The 21,189-nt window shown below is 41.4% G+C and overlaps 1 protein-coding gene across 2 annotated transcripts in view; it reads right to left on the bottom strand.

Annotated features, from left to right (window-relative positions):
* Positions 1-407: 407 nt before the first annotated feature.
* KCNG3 (potassium voltage-gated channel modifier subfamily G member 3) overlaps positions 408-21,189 on the bottom strand; it is a 54,843-nt gene continuing 34,061 nt past the window's right edge. For both annotated transcript variants that reach the window (XM_047782193.1, XM_047782195.1), the window contains exon 2: positions 408-1,336. In XM_047782193.1, coding sequence (XP_047638149.1) covers positions 691-1,336 — 646 coding nt within the window. In that variant the 3' untranslated portion in view covers positions 408-690. The remainder of the gene's footprint in view (positions 1,337-21,189) is intronic.

Here is a 21,189-nt window from a genome sequence, read left to right as displayed (position 1 = left end):
GGACGGAGATAAAGGAAATCCAAAATGGAAAAGGGAGAACATATTCAAGCTTCCATGAAGCTATAGGACAAGGTGAATAAGAGGAACAAAAATAAATCATATAGTTGAGAAATGTGCTGGAGAAGGTTTTCAAATACTACTCTTGCTTGTATCTACTAGTTCCATTACACAGTTTAAAATTTGGCCAAATTTTTAAAGTATTTGTTAAACAGTTCCTGCATCTGACATATGTTTCCAGGATACTTCTGACATTGATATGAGAGATTATAAAACATTTAGAAATGAAAATGTTACTCTCCAACAAAAAACAACACTCTAACTTCCAAGCTTCTTCTACATTCACAAGATGGAAAAACATTTGGAAAATAGTAGCTCTTGGTTTTAAAATGTTCAAATAATATACTTTAAAACAAACACAAAAAGCATAATTGTTCAAGGCAAGGAGGAGACAAGCCTAAATAAAATAAGATCCTAAAATTTACTCTAGGAATCATTATTTTTTCTTTGCAGTCTCAATCCTATTTACTCCATAACAAGTAAACTGTTTTATCCCTTCAGCTGGGAAGGACAATTTTTACTACCAAGGTGATGACAGTACCACTGCAGTGCTCACCCAGTAAGAAATGCATGAATATGAAGTGGCATCAACTCTATCAAATGAACTGTACGCAAGAACTGCTTTGCAATGCATTAATTTAGGAACTCAGCTGAGAGGCTCCTACTATATCTAGCTGATCTAAACTTGAGCTCATGATAACACTGCACAAAGCTATGGTAAATAAAAGTGATAGGTAACGCCAATAGAACAATCCCACTGACAACACACACTCCTCCAAGAATTCTTCCAGGCACCGTGATAGGATACATATCTCCATAGCCAACTGTAGTCATAGAGATAATCACCCACCAGCAGGCAGCAGGGATGCTGGCGAAGTCCTTGTTGGATGTTTCCAGGTCCAACCCATGTTCAAGAAGCTGAGAAAGTGCACTAAAGATTGCCATGGCAACACAAATGAAGACAAGTAACATAACCATCTCTCGATAACATCGTTTGAGAGTCAAACCAAGTGTCTGAAGACCAATGAAGTGACGGGCAAGTTTAATCACCCAAAAAATCCTCATCATTCTAAGAACCCTCAAGGTGACTCCAGCCCTCTGGAGTTGAGAGTTCTCGCCCGTAAACACTGTCATTAACACGGAGATGTAATACGGCGTGATTGCCAGTAAATCAATGATGTTCAGGGGTCTCTTGACAAACTCACACTTGTTTTTGGAGACGATGAACCTCACGATGCACTCTGCAGTGAACCAACCTATGCAGATAGCTTCAATTATCCTGTCAAGAGAACAAAAGAGGAATTGATCATTTTATTTTTAAGCATTTTAATAGCTCAGATTTCTTCAGATAGTACTACACTGACATACTTATTCAGTTACTTATCCAGAAAACATAAAGAACAGACAGCGTTACTGACATCATCAGACCCACTGGGATGCAACAGAACAACAGATCTTTCAACAAATGAAAACTGAACTTGATAAAGTTCTTATTTATACACGGCATGTAATACTATTGAAAAGACATTTGTTTGCTTGTCACTAATACTTCAAAAAAAAAAAGAAGAACCTATCTCTTATTTAGTGATTTGAAATTAACTTATACTCAGCTTGCTCTGCTTACCTATGAAACACTCAGTGATGACAGTGGTTCTTATTGTGATATAAGTTATTAGGTGGATCAGAAGGATTCGGTTTCTACAGACAGTGGGCATACCCAATTGATTTGTTTCTAGGTAAATAAGAGTGAACTCAAGATCATTTCCTAAAAATATTACTGTATTTTTTTCCTATAGGCTTGTGTGGGAGACACTGATCTGAGCCTGCCTTCTGGACTTTGCAGGAGGGCCAGTGCCCTCACCAGGAGAGTGCCAGCTCGTGACCATCCTCATCATAAGCATCACAGTGGGGAAAAAAGCTGAGGATTCCTGAACTAGAGCAAAACAATCACTGGGATTTTCCCAAAGACCCAACCAGTTTGTTTGTTTTCCACAGCTGTTTTTATGCAATTGTATATTTTTATAATATGAGGCCACATTTTACCTAGAGCAATACCAACCTTTCCACATCACAGCCTTGCCCCACACTCCCCAAGGCTAAGGAATTAAGTCTCAGCACATGCATGAGCTGGGAAGCCCTCATCCAGAGTGAGAGGTAACTCTGAAATAATTTTTTTTTTCTTTTTTTGCTTTTATGGAAGTTCCCAGGCTAGGGGTCGAATCGGAGCCACAGCAATGCCAGATCTGAGCCGCGCCTGCGACCTACACCACAGCTCATAGCAACGTCGGATCCTTAACCCACTGAACAAGGCCAGGGATCAAACTCGCATCCTCAGGGATACTAGTCGGATTCACTTCCGCTGAGCCACAATGGGAACTCCTGAAATAATTGTTACTTTTAAAACGCAAATGAAAAGTTAGCATTATTGGGAGTTCCCGTCATGGCGCAGTGGTTAACGAATCCCTGCCCTTGCTCAGTGGATTAACGATCCGGCGTTGCTGTGAGCTGTGGTATAGGTCGCAGACGTGGCTCGGATCCCGCGTTGCTGTGGCTCTGGCGTAGGCTGGCGGCTACAGCTCCGATTCGACCCGTAGCCTGGGAACCTCCATATGCTACGGGAGCAGCCCAAGAAATGACAAAAAAAGACAAAAAAAAAGTTAGCATTATTATACCATCATTCATTTTCCTCCACATATTTCTGTCTTACTATTGACCTAGACCCAAACATCAGAAGCACAATGGAGAGACAAGAAAGTGGAGCTGCTGGAATGGTAAGGCCTGTGGGGCCACATTTTGAAAAGAAATTACGCAAAGTGCATTGCACAGACCACCCACCAATTGCACTGGATGTTACTCAGGGAAGTGAGTAAAATTAACCATGCTCACCTACTATAGAGGTTTCCAGGGCCATAAAGGTTAATTGTATTTATTTTTTGAATAGGTAGCACCATGGAGTTCCCACCGTAGCTCAGCGGAAACAAATCTGACCTGCATCCATGAATAAGTAGTACCTTCACATGATTTAAATTTAAAAGGTGAAGAAATTCTCACTCTCATCCTACTCCCAGCCACTCGGTTCCCCAGTTTCACTCCAGTCCCAATTCCTCAGGGTTCTGGTAAGAAGGGTGACAACCACTGACCACCAAGAAAGTGAGAACGGAGTTCCCGTCGTGGCGCAGTGGTTAACGAATCCGACTAGGAACCATGAGGTTGAGGGTTCGGTCCCTGCCCTTGCTCAGTGGGTTAACGATCTGGCGTTGCCGTGAGCTGTGGTGTAGGCTGCAGACGCGGCTCGGATCCCGCGTTGCTGTGGCTCTGGCGTAGGCCAGTGGCTACAGCTCTGATTCAACCCCTAGCCTGGGAACCTCCATATGCCGCAGGAGCGGCCCAAGAAATAGCAACAACAACAACAACAAAGACAAAAAGACAAAAAAAAAATGAGAACTTAAATATATATATTTTTTGTCTTTTGTCTTTTTAGGGCCATACCTGCAGCATATGGAGGTTCCCAGGACAGGGGGTCTAATCAGAGCTGTTGCTGCCAGCCTACACCATAGCCACAGCAAAGCCAGATGAAAGCTGTGTCTGCGACCTACACCACAGCTCTCAGCAACACTGGATCCTTAACCCACTGAGCGAGGCCAGGGATCGAACCTGCAACCTCATGGTTCCTAGTCAGATTTGTTTCCTCTGCGCCAAGATGGGAACTTCAGAACTTAAGTATACTAATTTCTTGCAGCTGCTGTAAAAAATTACCACAAACTTGGTGGCTTAAGACAACAGAAATTTTTTTTTTTTGACAGTTCCAGAGGTCAGAAGTGAAAAATCATTATCACTGGACCAAAATCAAGTGTTAGAAGGGCCCCGGTTCCTTCGGAGGCTCTTGGGAAGAAGCCATGCCTTGCCTCTTCTAGATTCAGATGGCTGTTGCCATTCCTTGGCTTAGAGCCACATCACTCCTATTTCTTCCTCTGTGGTCACTGTATCAAATATTCCTCTGCTTCCATCTTGAAAAGATGAATGCATTCCATCTTCTCATCTTGTAAGGATTAGAGCCCCTGGGGATAATCCCAGATAATCCTCCATCTCAAGATCCTTGATTTAGTCACATGGGCAAGATCCCATCTGACATATAAGGTAAAATCCAACTGGTTCCCAGGGATTAGGACCTGATCTTTTGCAGGGAGAACGGGATTACTTTTCAGCCCACACACACAAACTAGCCAGGAAGAGAAAGTCTACAGTGAAAGTAAACTAACCTCCTGCCCAGTGAGGGAGGTCAGTAGATGAAGTCACAGCTGCCCCTGTATTTCTCTACTGTATTATCTGCCACTCTGCTCACAGACCCCATTACTCTGTGTTTGGTAGCTGCTTCTCTGTCCCCACCAGGCTATCGGTAAATGCTGCTGCTGTAATGGCTTCTATGAACCTGGAGGCTTAGAAAACTGGGAAGGTAATGAAACTTGGTAGATCTAGAAAACAGGAGGCTGCATTTGTTCAATATGCAGGTTTTCTTTTCCTTTTTATAGCCACACCTATGGCATAGGGAAGTTCCCAGACTAGGAGTCGAATCAGAGCTACAGCTGCCAGCCTACGCCACAGCCACATAAACACTGGATCTGAGCTGCATCTTTCAACCTACACTGCAGCTTGCAGCAAGGAAGTGGGATCCTTAACCCACTGAGAGAGGCCAGGGATCGAACCCACATCCTCACAGATAACATCCAGTTCTTAACCTGCAAAGCCACATTAGGAACTCCTCAATATGCAGTTTTAATAAGCATAATGCCATGTACTCCCCTCTCTCTAATACTCATCAAATATTCCATATGTTACCCCAATATTCCCAGCCACTTGCCATTAGGCAGGGTCACGTGATCAGTTCTAACCAAAGAACTACCAGCCAAAATGACTAGAGTTCTAGGCAGAGGCATCAAAGAGTAGTATGAATTCACTTCCATGGCAACGCAGAAGGCATATGCCCTAAAAGGCTCCAAGATGGTGGGGTCCCAGCCCAAGTCCCTAAGGATCTATGCAAACACATACATTCCCCACCCTGACTCTGGACATGATATGTGAACAATTAGTAAATTGTTGTGTTAAGCCACCAAGATTTCTAAGTCGGAGTTCCCGTCATGGCTCCGTGGTTAATGAATCCGACTAGGAACCATGAGTTTGTGGGTCTGATCCCTGGCCTTGCTCAGTGGGTTAAGGATCTGGCATTGTCGTGACCTGTGGTATGGGTCGCAGATGCAGCTCGGATCCCGCATTGCTATGGCTCTGGTGTAGGCTCGCGGCAACAGCTCGATTAGGCCCCTAGCCTGGGGTCCATATTCTGCAGGTGCGGCCCTAGAAAAGACAAAAAGACAAAAAAAAAAAGATTTCTAAGTCAGTTGCTAATAACTTAGGTAATAAACTGGTAAATATGTAAGATGCACACTCAAAAGGAATTGCAGAGCACAAAGCAGTCAGAGTGACAGTTTTCTCAGATGGGCTGTGGCTACCAGTTCCCCAGGTGTGGTTACTCTGTCTCTTCTCTAGCCAGACATGAGCAAGAGCACTGGACCTGAGAATGAAGACCAGAGACCTGATGCTGTTCCCACTCTCATCTTCGAAGGGCTCTCCCAGCAATAGCATGCTAAGATTCTATTAAATTAAGAAGAGTAAAAATTTTAATTGTGCCCAAAACACCAGAACATTTTCAGCTAATTACTTCCACTAGCAGCCAAACTGTTCAGATTAAAAAGGAGGAAATCCAAATGATGCGAAATAATCTCTCAGAAAGGGAATTTCAAAGAAGGAAGCTTATCTGTAATGAGGCCCACTGGGGTCTTCCTGCCCACCCCTCACGTCAGACACAGTCTCTCCAGAATGCCACACTAATGGCAAGAATCAGTGAGAAGCCCCAGGCATCCCTCTTTCACCTAGGACTCTGCCAAGGCAGTCTCCAACAACAACATCACTAAGCCTGCCAAAATCCCCATGTTTCCAACTGGCACCCTCGCCAATGCCAGCTACGGCAAGTGCTGGAAAATGAAGTACAGTTTTACTGAGCATTACAGCAAATAACTGGGTACTACGAGGGCTACTTCTATAAAAAAACAAATTGGAAAAAAGAACAGAAGAAGATATTGAAGGATACCAGAATCTTTGAAGCCCATTCTGATTTCCTCTGAGGCTCGAACATATAGAAGTTTGAATTCACAGCTAAAAATATATTTCCCACTTATTGAGACCTTTCTGTTGGGCATGGTGCTAAGCACTTTAACCCTTTTCAAGGAACTCCATGAACTGTGTATTTCTCCTAATATCTCCACTTTACAGATGACAAAACTGAGGCTGAAAAGTTAAAATCTCCTCCAAGATCACACAACTAAGAAACTGCAGTGGCATGGGTAATAAAACCAAATCCAGGAGTTTCCGTCGTGGCGCAGTGGTTAACGAATCCGACTAGGAACCATGAGGTTGCAGGTTCGGTCCCTGCCCTTGCTCAGTGGGTTGACGAGCTGTGGTGTAGATTGCAGACGTGGCTCAGATTCCGAGTTGCTGTGGCTCTGGTGTTGGCCAGTGGCTACAGCTCCGATTTGACCCCTAGCCTGGGAACCTCCATGTGCCGCAGGAGCGGCCCAAAGAAATAGCAAAAAGACAAAAAAAAAATAAATAAATAAAAGAAAAGAAAAAAAAACAAATCTAAGAGGCTTTGAAGCATTAAGGAACATCTAAAAATGCTAATGATTTTTATGACAATATTCACTGTTAATATTAAATGACATGTGTCAATCTCTTGGTCTCCATGGTTTATGTATCAGAGCAGTATTTTTCATACTGCTGGTTCTTAACTCGTTAATGGATCAAAATTGATGGAGTTTTTTGAGAAATTCAACAGAAATATTAGAGCACATCAAAACATAGTTTCATAAAACTTTTGTTTCAGTTACATAAAATTGTGTACTAAGTTACAATGGAAAATGTATTCCTTTCTGTAGGCACTGGAGGACCTCCAAAATTGCTGGCAATCATCAGTCATTCTAATTCCTCTAAATAATCCCTCATGTCAGAAGGCACTTCTGGGAATGACTCAAAGGTACAGAAACTGACTCCACAAGAGAACTAATGTTTTCAGTGCTAACTAGTTCTACCTCCATACCCTCCTACCCACAACTAGGACAGACATAACTGGGTGAGGTAAAGATCAGTCTCTATCGGTGCTATCTTATCTTTTTCCCTCAACATTTTATTATGATAAATTTCAGGAGTTCCCCATGTGGCACAGTAGAAACAAACCCAACTAGTATCCATGAGAACGTGGGTTCGATCCCTGGCCTCGATCACTGGATCAAGGATCCAGTGTTGCTGTGAGCTGTGGTGCAGGTGGCAGATGTGGCTTGAATCCCGAGTTGCTGTGGCTGTGGCATAGGCCAGAAGCTGTAGCTCTGATCTGACGTCTGGCCTGGGAACTCCATATGCCTCAGGTGTGGCCCTAAAGAGCAAAAAACAAAAACAAATGAAAAAACTCCTAGAAAACATAGAGGAAAAGCTTCAAGACATTGGACTTGGCTATGATTTCTTGGATACAACACCAAAAGCACAGAAAATGAAAGCAAAAATAGACAAAGGAGCCTACATCAAACTTAAAAGCTTTGGTACACCAAACAGAGTGAAAAAGCAACTTATAAAATGGAGGGAAATATGTGCAAATCATGTATCTGATAAGAGGTTGATATCCAGAATACATCTCAAAATCCTACAACTCAACAACAACAAAATGAAACAACCCAATTTAAAAATGACCAAAGGGCTTGCTTGCATAGACATTTTTCAAAGATGATATACAAACGGCCAACAAGGAGTTCCTGTTGTGGCTCAGCAGGTAAGGACACTATGTTGTCTCCAGGAGGATATGGGTTTGATCCCTAGTCTTGCTCAGTGGGTTAAGGATCCAGCGTTTCCACAAGCTGCAGCATAGGCTGCACTTGTGGCTTGGATCCAGCATTGCCATGGCTGTGGTATAGGCTATAGCTGAAGCACCAATTCTACCCCTAGCTTGGGAACTTCCATATGCTGCAGGTGTGGCCATAAAAAGAAAAAAAGAAAAAAAAAAAAAAACCCAAAAAACAAATGGCCAACAAGCATTTGAAAAGATGCTCAAGAAGTTCCTATCATGGCTCAGCAGAAACGAATCTGACTAGGATCCATGAGGACACAGGTTCCATCCCTGGCCTCACTCAATGGGTTAAGGATCCAGCACTGCTGTGAGCTGTGGTGTAGGTTTCAGATGAGATGGGATCTGGCGTTGCTGTGGGTGTGTAGAAGGCCAGGGGCTACAGCTCCCATCCGATCCCTAGCCTGGGGGAACTTCAATATGCCAGGGGTGTGGCCCTAAAAAGAAAGAAGGAAAAAGAAAAAAGAAGTATGTTCAACATCACAATCATCTGAGAAATGCAAATCAAAACCATCAAAAGGTATCACCTCACACTCACTATTAGAAACAAAATCCAGAAAACAAGTGTTGATGAGAATGTGGTAAAATTGAAATCTCTGCGCACTTTTGGTGCGACTGTAAAACGGTACAGCAGCTATGAAAAACAGTAGGGAGGTTCCTCAGAAAGTTAAAAATAAACTTTCAAGTGATCCAGCCATCCCACCTATGAGTATATATTCAAAAGAACTAAAGCAGGCTCTCAAAGAGATATTTACACACCTGTGTTCACAGAAGCACTATTCACAACAGCCAACAGGTGGAAGCAACCCAAATGTCCACTGATGGATAAATCAATAAATAGAATGAGTTACATAGTCTTACAAAGGAATATTATTCAGTCTTACAAAGGAAGGAAATCCTGTCACATGCTAAAAAATGGATGAACCGTCAGGACATTATGCTGAGTGAAATAAAACCAATCATAAACACACAAAAAAGACAAATACTGTATGATTCCACCTAGGTGAGGTATCCAAAGTAGTCAAATTCAGAGAAACAGTAGCACGGTGGTTATCAGGGGCAAAGGGAAGAGGAAAAAGAGAAGTTGTTTAATGGGTATTTTCCCTAATATCTCCATATTACAGATTACAAAATTGAGGTTGAAAGTTAAAACATCTTTTTCAAGATCACAAGTGAAACTACAGTGGCATAGGCAATAAAACCTGGATCCACTGGACTTTGAAGCACTAAGGAACATTTGAAATGCTAATGATTTCTAGGACAATATTCATTGTTAATATTAAATGACATACGTCAATCTCTTAGACTCCATGGTTTATGTGTTAGAGCAGATTTTTCTTTCTTTTTTTTTTTTTTGCTATTTCTTGGGCCACTCCCGCGGCACATGGAGGTTCCCAGACTAGGGGTCCAATCGGAGCTGTAGCTGCCGACCTATGCCAGAGCCACAGCAACGTGGGATCCGAGCCGAGTCTGCAACCTACACCACAGCTCACGGCAACGCCGGATCATTAACCCACTGAGCAAGGGCAGGGACCGAACCCGCAACCTCATGGTTCCTAGTCGGATTTGTTAACCACTGCGCCACGACGGGAACTCCATAGAGCAGCATTTTTCATATTTGTCATACTTAATGCAGTTTCAGATTCATAAGATAATAAATTTTATGTCATGTATTTTTTGCCACAATTAAAAAAAAAAAAAAAAGAATAAAAAAGAGGGTTCCCGTCATGGCTCAGCAGTAATGAACCCAACCAGGATCCATGAGGATGAGGGTTGGATCCCCGGCCTTGCTCAGTAGGTTAAGGATTTAATGTTGCAGTGAGCTGTAGTGTAGGTTGAAGACGGGGCTCAGATCTGGCATTGCTGTGGCATAGGCCTGTTACTATAGCTCTGATTCGACTCCCTATGCCATGGGTTCAGCCCTAAAAAGAACTCCCCCGCCCACCAAAAAAAAAAAAGAAAGAAAAAAGAAAAGAAAAGAAGGCAGTGGTATTTGAATCCATGCTCTCAAAGAGACTGGAGCCTTTTTTTTTTTTTAATGGTCACACCTGGGGCCAGGGATTGAATTCAAGCCACAGCTAAGACCTACACCACAGCTATGGCAATGCCAGATCCTTTAACCTACTGCACCAAGCTGGGGATTGAACCTGCATCTCCGCAGCAATGTGAGTCACTGCAGAGACCAGAGCCTTAACCCAGACCCTTACACCATGCAGCCATGCTACCCACTGGGTCAAGGGGAATAAAATGGTACAGATCCTGCCACTAAAGTATTGAATTATATTCTACTTAACTGCAGAAGGATTTAAAGTGATTGTTCTTGTCATCTGCACCAGACAGAGCCTGATTAAAATTCAATATTACAGAGACAATTACGAAGATTAAAATATAAAAAAGCCGAAGACTGAATATTTTTACTGGATAGCTGACTGGAAAAAGCTAAATGAATGACACAAACATATGACAGTACAGAAACCATCTGTAATAGTTATTATATACATGTTATATATATTATACACATAATATATGTATACATATAAACATTATATAAGTAAATGAAATTATACTTAAGTACCATATCACAATGATTAAGAAAAGACTACATGAACTCAAACCTCATCAACTGTTTCTTTCTAAATTGGAACAGAATTTTATTTTTATTTATTTATTTTTTGGCTGTGCCTGTGGCATGTGGAAATTCTTGGGCCAGGAACTGAACCCATGCCACAGCTGTAACCTGAACCACTGCACTGACAATGCCAGATCCTGAACCCGCTGCACCACAAGAGAACTCCCTAGAATAGGATTTTAGGATTCAGCTTTACAGTTTGTGTGGGGGACAATGATATAAGTTCCTCGAAGATACATATATGTTGACATAAAGGTATAGGATAAATGATAAGAGACTAAGGAGTTTTTCTGTGGCTCAGCAGGTTGAGGATCTGGTGCTGTCACTGCTATGGCATGGATTTGATCCCTGGCCCAGGCAGAAGAAAAAAGGAAAAAGGAAAAAAAATATATATATATAGACTGAGATCATTTTTTAACCAAAATAAAAATATGTTCTCCACTTGTATGGGAAACTGTACAGCATAGGGGAGAAGACAGGAGGATCTTGAAGCTTGCAACCCTTCTCCACTAGCAACTTCCTATGAAACCATGGGTAAGCCTTTTAATCTCTTTCTGAATTTTCCTCAATGGTTAAATGATGAGAATAATAGGATTACCTCTCAGGTTATCATAAGAATTAAATGAAATAATATGAAATAATGGTAAGTGTTCAATAAATTATGTCTAAAATTATTATTAGGAGTTCCCATTGTGGTGCAGCGGAAAATTAATCCGACTAGGAACCATGAAGTTTCGGGTTCGATCCCTGGCCCTGCCCAGTGGGTTAAGGATCCAGCGTTGTGGTGAGCTGTGGTGTAGGCTGCAGGCGCACCTCGGATCCCACATTACTGTGGCTGTGGCATAGGCCCGAGGCTACAGCTCTGATTAGACCCCTAGCCTGGGAATTTCCATATGCCACAGGTATGGCCCTAGAAAAGACAAAAAAAAGGATAAAAAATATATAAACATCTGTCCATAGGAGATCGATTATATAAATGTATTTCCCAAAGTTATTAGGTTGACTCATATGAAATTAACATTGGAAATATTAGTACTCTACCTTGTACCATGTAGCCACGAAAAGGAATGAGGTACGTTACTGTACTTAGATGTGAAACAGTCTTCATATACAGGTACAGAACAGTACATACAGTATGCTCTAATTGTGTGCATGTATACGTGTGCACATGTGTGTGTTAGAAGGATACTCAAAAAACTGTTAATAGCAGTTGCTGTCTCTAGGGAGGGAGCCCGATGCAGGATGGAAACTCGCTTTTTTGCTTTACTGCCTTTTGTACTGTTAAATGACTTACCATGTGCACACATTACTTTTCCAATTAAAAGTTTTTAAGAAAAAGTTTAAAGCATACCCAACTAGAAAAGCAATCATCATGGTGGAGTTGTCAGTGGCTTCAATCAACCAGCACACCCCCCGAGTGTGGCACAAAAAGAAAAATTGCACCCTTCCTAGCCTAAGCTTTCAGACTTAAACATATGGGGCATTTTCAGTCATATTTCCAACAGGTATGAATGTGCAATGATACATGGTGCAATAAAACTTCCCAACAAACTGCACATCAATGTCCACCACCTCACCTACATTCTCGTTCATGTCCCTACAAGTTCGGTGGGAAGAAAAATGGCAGGATTTATAAAACAAAAAGCTTGATACTTTCTTATGTACTTTAATTACTATACAGGGGAAAAAAATAATCCATTCTTTCACAGATCAATAATGAGAATAAACAAAAACACACACTAAGCACTTACTCAAGTACCAAGTATTTTTCTATAAATTTACACCTATTAACTCATTTAATTCTCACAACTGAATAAAACAGATTTGGTTATTTTCTTTTTTTTTTTTTGTCTTTTTGCTATTTCTTGGGCCGCTCTCGCAGCATATGGAGGTTCCCAGGCTAGGGGTCGAATCGGAGCTGTAGCCACCGGCCTATGCCAGAGCCACAGCAACGTGGGATCCGAGCCGTGTCTGCAATCTTCACCACAGCTCACGGCAACGCCGGATCGTTAACCCGCTGAGCAAGGGCAGGGACCGAACCCGCAACCTCATGGTTCCTAGTCGGATTCATTAACCACAGCACCACAATGGGAACTCCAGATGTGGTTATTTTCCCCACCTATAAATGAGGAAACTGAAGCAAAGATAAGTCACTTGCTCATGTCACACATCTAATAAATGGCAGATAAATAATATATACTCATTGATTATGTAACACATTGAATCCTGGCGGGATTTATGGATTTCCTTGTAGCCATAATTAACATACACATTATTTTATGTTCCTCACTTGATACTACTTTGTTTACTCATGCCTATATTTGGATGGTATTTCTCTAGGATATGTGGCAGGATGAAGATATGGATCACCAGAAAGGTCACTCTTCCAGCACGAGGGATTGGCTACAGAAGGCGTGAATTGCCTCAGGAGGTTTTACAGGGCTACTATTATTATAGTGGATTTCTTCTACCGTAACCACTTCCGCTGAAATTTTCCTTGCTCTTTTCACTTCCCCCTTGGGAAACAACAAGAAAAAAGCAAACGACCCAATGGAAAAATGGGCAGAAGACTTAAGTAGACCTTTCTCCAAAGAGAACACATGGATAGTCAGCAGGCGTATGAAAAAAGATGCTCAACATCACTAATTATTAGAGAAATGCAAATCGAAACTACAATGAGGGGGTTCCCATCCTGGCTCAGTGGTAACGAACCTGTCTAGTATCTATGAGGATTCGGGTTCGATCCCTGGCCTTGAACAGTGGGTTAAAGATCCAGCACTGCTGTGAGCTATGGTATAAGTTGCTGACATGGCTTGAAGCCCATGTTGCTATGGCTGTGGTGTAGGTGGCAGCTACAGCTCTGATTCGACCCTTAGCCAGGGAACTTCCATATGCTGGGAGTGTGGCCCTAAAACAGTCAAAAAAAAAAAAGTTAAAAAAAAATAATTTAGAAAGATTGAACTTAGCCTAAAAAAGGAATGTACAATTTAGTGAAAGGAAAAATACATCCTCCACAACAACAACCTTGCCCATATAAACTCAAAGGTAAAATGTAGAAAGTGACACATGCTATAATCAACATACATGAAGTTTAGAAGAAAGCAGAATTCCCCTGTGGCACAGCAGATTAAGGATCTGGCATTGCTGCAGCTGTGGTACAGGTCGCAGCTCTGGCTCAGATTCGATCCCTGGCCCACAAACTTCCATATGCCAAAAAAGAAAAAAAATTTTTTCAGAAGAAAGTAAGTTTTCCTTCACCTGGGGTATTAGGGAAGGCTTCTTTGAGAAAGCGGTGATTTAATTCGTCATGGAAAGCCCAGCACAAGCAAAGTGCCGGGTAAATTTGGAGAAATGAAAATAATTACATTAAAAAAAAAATCCAAAAGCAAGTGATAAAGATACAAAGGTAAACTGAAGCCTGAAGTTTATTTGATGGCAAAATCATGGGTATCATTTATTGAAATGACTGCTATGAGGCTGTTTCTTTAGATATATCATGTCACATTTATCAGAAAAGGCGCCAGGTTATCAACTTGCTAACAGTGATTATCCCAAGAAACAGAGGCAGACTGGCAGGAAGATGATTGTAAAAGTAAGAATCGATTTTTATTTTTTGCCATAAACATCTATCAAGAGTTGAACTGTTTACACTTGGAATATATTCGACTCTTAACTATGTGATTCTTGAAATAAATAACTTTTAAGGATATATTATTATTACTCTGCAGGGTCCACAAACTGATCATAACTATTGTATTACCTCCATTTTATAGATAAGAAAACAAGTTGCAAGCTAAGTCAGTGGCCTAGCTGAGGTGATGGGTTTGCCACATGGACATTTCTGCTGTGGGAGAGACTGAAAACAGGAGGACTGGTTACGGGACTACTAAAATATCCAAAAACAAAAATAAAGGCCAGAAACCAAGCAGCGACAGTATAACAGGGAGAGGAGAGGCCAGGTCAGAAAGGCACAGGTGCAGAAAAGCACTAGAGCTCAGAGAACAAGGAGCCTCCCTGGGCTGCAAAGTGAGAGGAGCACTGGGAAGAGGGGGTATCTGTAGGACTTATGGTTGGAAGCCTGATGGCAACACTGAAGTCTTATGGGAAAGCTGATGGATTTCCAAAGTTCAGTTACAGCTTTAAAGGCAAAGGGAACTCATTAAAGTTTGGCAACAGGTAGATTCATTCATTGAATAAGCATTTTTTTAAGAGGTTACTATGGGCTGGGCATGCTGCCAGGCCCATGAGCTGGGGAGAGGCCAAGTGTACTGCAGGAATATGCATCAGGCAGGAGTTTATGGGATGACTGGAGGGTGCAAACAGTCAGGAGGCTATGACACAGGCCAGAGAAGTGGAAGGTCCAGATCAGCAGCAGATGATGGGAATAAAATGAAATGAAGTGAAATGACATGGGATAGATGGCAGAAGACTTCAACACGACCCTGCCTCTGGCTGGCTGTGAAAGGCACAGTGATGTGAGCAGACGCCCAGAACTCAGCAGACCTTCATCTCCACTCTGGATCTCGGAGAGATGTGTTGTTCAGAGGAAACCAAGCAGAGGCCCCAAGGTCATCCCTAAACTAAAAGGCAGGTAAAGAAGAGAAAAACCACCCAAATATATCTTATTACAAGAGATGGCTCCTCTGAACCAGTCTCCTAATTCTCCTAACAGATGTAAAGTCAGAAATCCTCTTTCCAGAGCTAAATTATGTAAAGCATTTCACCAACACCATGCTTCACTGTTTGTGTTCATTCCCCATTAATCGAGGACTTGGCTCTGGGCCGACTCAGAGAAGAAACCGTCCACATTTCTGCATGCCTCAACGGATGCTCTCAAAGTCAGGAAAACCAGGTAAACTTCTCTTCACCAGATGCTGAAAAAGGCGTTTTCTAGTAAACCACCCTGTTCTAAGTGGACATATACATACATATGGACAACCCCAAATCTGTGGTTCTGGCTCTCACTACTAAAAATCTTCCCAAGGACAGGATTAAGACAGCAGAGTAGAAGGACTGGAGTTCACCTTCTCTCTTGGAAACAACAAAATTACAACCAACTGCTGAACAGCCTTCGAAAAAATGGACTGGAAACTACGAAAAAAGATATCCTAGTCCAAAAGACAAATAGGAGGCCATATCATGATGGTAAGAGGGGAGGTTACGTGATAGAAGAAACCCCACCCCTGCCAGGTGGGCGGCCCACAGACTGGAAAGTAACTTTATCGAAAAGGCTCATCCATGGGAGCAAGAGTTCTGAGTCCCATGTCAGGTTCCCAAGCCTGGGGACGTGGCACTGGGAGGAGGAGCCCCTGGAGCATTTGGTGTTGAGGGCCAGTGGGGCTTGTGTGCAGGAGCTCCTCGGGACTGGGGGAAACACACACTCCATTCTTGAGAGGTGCACACAGGCTTTCATGTGCACTGGGTACCAGGGCAAAGTAGAGATTCCCTAGGAGTAAGGTAAGACCTGCCTGAAGTTCTTGGAGGATCTCCTGAGAAAACAGGGTGTGATTGTAGCTTATTGTGGGGGAAGGACATTGTAGGCAAAGGTCTCAGGAATAATCATCAGTGTGAACTCCTCTAGAGGTGGACATTTTGGAAAAAAATACCCCACTCATCAGGGCTGAGAAGCCCCAGGCCAAACAACAAACTAGGTGGGAACGCAGACACACCCATCAGCAAACCAGGGGCCTAAAGCCCCCCGCCCCCGACACACAGCCACCTCTAATCAAACCCAGAGACAAAGCCCCAACCACCAGAAGGATAGGAATCAGCTCCACCTACCAGTGGGCAGGCACCAGTCCCTCCCATCAGGAAGACTGCAGCAAACCCCCATATCAACTTCACCCACCTGCTGGAGGCAGGGGCAGACGTCAGAAGCAAGAGAGGCTACAACCCTACTGTCTGCAAAAAGGAGATCAACTAGAAGTCTACACAAAATGAAAAGGTAGAGAATTATGACTCAGATAAGCAAACAAGAAAAAACCAGAAAAACAGCTAAGCAGTCTGGATATTACCAACCTCTATGAAAAAGACTTTAGACTAACAATAGTAAAGATGATTGAAGATCTTGGAAATAAACTGGAGGCAAAGACTGATAAATTATAAGAAACATTGAACAAAGAAACAGAAAATGTAAAGATTAAGCAAGCAGAGATGCAAAACACAGTAACTGAAATAAAAAATTCACTAGAAGGAACCAAAAGCAGAATATAGGAGGCAGAAGAAAGAATAAGTGAGGTGGAAGACAGACCAGTGGAAATCACTGACATGGAACAGAAAAAAGACTGAAAAGAAATGAAGACAGTCTAAGAGAACTCTGGGACAACATTAAACATACCAACATACATAGGGGTGCCAGAAGGAGAAGGGAGAAAGGGCCAGAGAAAATAGTTGAAGAGATAATAGCCAAAAACTTCCCTAACATAGGGAAAGAATCACTCCCTCAAATCCAGGAAGCACAACGAGTACCATATAAAATAAACCCAAGGAGGAACACCCTGAGACACATATTAATCAAACTGACACAAATTAAAGATAAAGAGAAAATATTGAGAGCAGCTAGGGAAAATAAACACATAACATACAAGGGACCCCTGATAAGATTATCAGCTGATTTTTCAGCTAACTCAAGGCAGGCAAAAGGGAGTGGCATGATATACTTAAAGTGATGAAAGGAAAAAACCTTCAACAAAGATTACTCTATCCAGCAAGGTTCTCATGCAGATTTGAAGGAGAATCAAAAGCTTTACAGGCAGCTAAGAGAACTCAGCACCACTAAACCAGCTTTACAACAAATTGTAAAGAAACTTCTCTAGGTGGAAAAGAAAAGACCACAACTAGAAACAATTATGAACAAGACTCACCAGTGAAGGCATACATATAGTAAAGATAGGAAATTATCCACACACAAATATGCTACAAAACCAGAAATTATGAGATGAGAAGGGTACAAATGCAGGATACTGGAGATGGATTTACAATTAAGAGTTCAACAACTTAAAACAACCTTGTATATAGACTCCTTTTCAAAACTTCATGGTGGAGTTCCTGTTGTGGCACAGCAGAAACAAATCTGACTAGGAACCATGAGGTTTCAGGTTCAATCCCTGGCCTTGCTCAGTGGGTTAAGGATCCAGCATTGCCATGAGCTGTGGTGTAGGTCACAGACGCGGCTCGGATCCCACATTGCCGTGGCTGTGGTGTAGGCCGGTGGCTACAGCTCCAATTCGACCCCTAGCCTGGGAACCTCCATATGCCACAGGAGCGGCCCCAGAAAAGGCAAAAAGACAAACAAACAAACAAAAAAATAAAAAACAAAAAACACCCATGCATATGCTGGCTTCAAGAGACCCACATCAGTTCTAGGGATACATACAAATCGAAAGTGAGAGGATGGAAGAAAATATTCCATGCAAATGGAAATCAAAAGAAAGCTGGAGTAGCAATACACATATCACACAAAACAGACCTTAAAAAATATAAGAACAAAGGACATTACATAAATAATCAAAGGATCAATCCAAGAAGGTATAACAATTGTAAATATATATGAACCCAACATAGGATCACCTCAATATATAAGGTAACCTTAAAAGGAGAAATTGACGATAACACAGTAATAGCAGGGGGTTTTTAACACCCCATTTACAGCAATGGACAGATAATCCAGACAGAAAATCAACAAGGAAACACAGACCCCAAATGAAGCATCAGACCAGATGGACTTAATAAATATTTACAGGACATTCCATCCAAAAGCAGCAGAATACACATTCTTCTCAAGTGCACATGGAACATTCTCTAGGATTGACCATATTCTGGGCCACAAATCAAGACTCAGTAACTTTAAGAAAACTGAAATCATATCATGTGTCTTTTCAGACCACAACACTATATGACTAGAAATCAACAAGGAAAAAAACTGCAAAAAAACCCCACAAACACGTGGAGACTAAACAACATGCTACTAAACCAATGAATCACTGAAGAAATCAAAGAGGAAATTAAAAAATATATAGAAGCAAATGACAACAAAGACACAACAATCCAAAATCTATGGGATGCAGCAAAAGCAGTTCTAAGAGGAAAGTTTACAGCAATACAAGCCTGCCTCAGGGAACAAGAAAAAGCTCAAATAAAAAACCTACGTTTACACCTAAAGCAACTAAAGAAAGAAGAACAAACAAAATCCAAAGTTAGCAGAAAGAAAGAAATCATAAAGATCAGAGCAAAAATAAATGATATAGAAACTAAGAAAACCATAGAAAAGATCAATGAAACTAAAAGCTGGCCCTTTGAAAAGATCAACAAAACTGATAAACTCTTAGCCAGACTCATAAAGAAAAAAAGAGAGAGGACTCAAATCAATAAAATTAGAAATGAAAAAGAAGTGACAAACAACATCAAAGAAATATGAAGGATCATAAGAGACTACTATAAGCAACTATACACCAATAAGATGGACAACCTAGAAGAAATGGACAAATTCTTAGAAAAGTACAACCTTCCAAGACTACTAAACCGAGTTGAAATAGAAAAGATGAACAGACCAATAAAAAGTATTGACATAGAAACTGTAGTTAAAAAACTTCCAAACAAAAGTCCAGGACCAAATGGCTTCACAGGTGAAGTCTATCAAACTTTTAGAGAAGAATTAATACCTATCCTTCTGAAACTATTCCCAAAAAACTGCAGAGGAAGAAACACTCCCAAACTCATTCTATGAGGCCACCATCTCCCTGATACCAAAACCAGACAAAGATACCACAAAAAAAGAAAATTACAGGCCAATATCTATCACTGATGAACACAGATGCAAAAATCCTCAACACGATACTAGTAAACTGAATCCAGCAATACATTAAAAGGATTGTACACCATGATCAAGTCGGCTTTATCCCAAGGAACCAAGGATTTTTCACTCTCTGCAAATCAATCAGTGTGATACACCACATTAACAAACTGAAAAATAAAAACCATATGATCCTCTCAATAGATGCAGAAAAAGCTTTGACAAAATCCAACAGCCATTTCTGATAAAAACCCTCCAGAAACTGGGCATAGAGAGAACCTACCTCAACATAATGAAGGCCATATATGACAAACCCACAGCTAATATCATTCTCAACGGTGAAAAGCCGAAAGAATTCCTGCCAAGATCAGGAACAATACAAGGATGTCTGCTCTCACCACTACTATTCCACATAGTTTTGGAAGTCCTAGCCATGGCAATCAAAGAAAAAGAAATAAGAAATAAAAGGAATCCGAATTGGAAAGGAAGAAGTAAAACTATCACTGTTTGCAGATGACACGATACTATACTAGAAACCCTAAATATGCTACCAGAAAACTGTTAGAGCTCATCAGTGAATCTGGTAAAGTTGCAGGAATACAAAATTAATACACAGAAATCAACTGCAGTTCTATATTCTAACAATGAAAGATCAGAAAGAGAAATTAGGGAAACAATCCCATTTACCATTGTATCAAAAAGAATAAAATATCTAGGAATAAACCTACCTAAAGAGACAAAAGACCTGTACTCTGAAAACTGTAAGATGCTGACGAAAGAATCAAAGCTGATACAAACAGATGAAAAGATACACCATGTTCTCACACTGGAAGAATCAATGTTGTCAATGACTATACTCCCCAAAGCAATTTATAGATTCAATGCAATCCCTATCAAATTACCATACTAGAACTAGAACAAAATATTTTAAAGTTTGCTTGGAAGCACAAAAGACCCAGAATAGCCAAGGCAATCCTGAGAAAGAAAAATGAAGCTGGAAGAATCAGGCTCCCTAGCTTCAGACTATACTACAAAGCTACGATCATGAAAATGGTATGTTACTGCCATAAAAACAGAAACAGGGATCATTGGAACAGGATAGAAAGCCCAGAATTCAATGCACTTTAGTAGCCCTATGGTCAACTAATCTATGACAAAGGTGGCAAGAATATACAGTGGAGAAAAGACAGTCCCTTCAGTAAGTAGTGTTGAGAAAACTGGACAGCTACATGTAAAAGAATGAAATCAGAACACTCCCTGACACCATATACAAAAATAAACTTGCAATGTATTAAAGACCTAAACATAAGACCGGATACTGTAAAACTCATAGAGGAAAACATAGGCTGAACACTCTCTGACATAAACCACAGCAATATCTTCTCAGATCTACCTCCTAGCGTAATAACAACAGAAACAAAGATAAACAAACAGGACCTAATTAAAAGTTTTTGCACAGCAAAGGAAACCCTAAACAGAACAAAAAGACAACCCACAGAATGGGAGAAAATCTTTGGAAATGAGCCAACTGACAAGGGATTAATCTCCAAAATATATAATCACCTGCAGCTCCATAGCAAAAAAACAAACAACCCCATCAAAAAATGGGCAAAAGGAGTTCCCGTCATGGCACAGTGGTTAACGAATCTGACTAGGAACCATGAGGTTGTGGGTTCCATCCCTGCCCTTGCTCAGTGGGTTAACGATCCAGTGCTGCCCTGAGCTGTGGGTTGCAGATGTGGCTCAGATCCCACGTTGCTGTGGCTCTGG

This window comes from Phacochoerus africanus, chromosome 5, assembly GCF_016906955.1.
Source record: "Phacochoerus africanus isolate WHEZ1 chromosome 5, ROS_Pafr_v1, whole genome shotgun sequence".
NCBI classification, from domain to species: domain Eukaryota; kingdom Metazoa; phylum Chordata; class Mammalia; order Artiodactyla; family Suidae; genus Phacochoerus; species Phacochoerus africanus.
The sequence above is the reverse complement of the archived record's forward strand: the minus strand, read 5'-3'. Positions and strand labels throughout refer to the sequence as shown.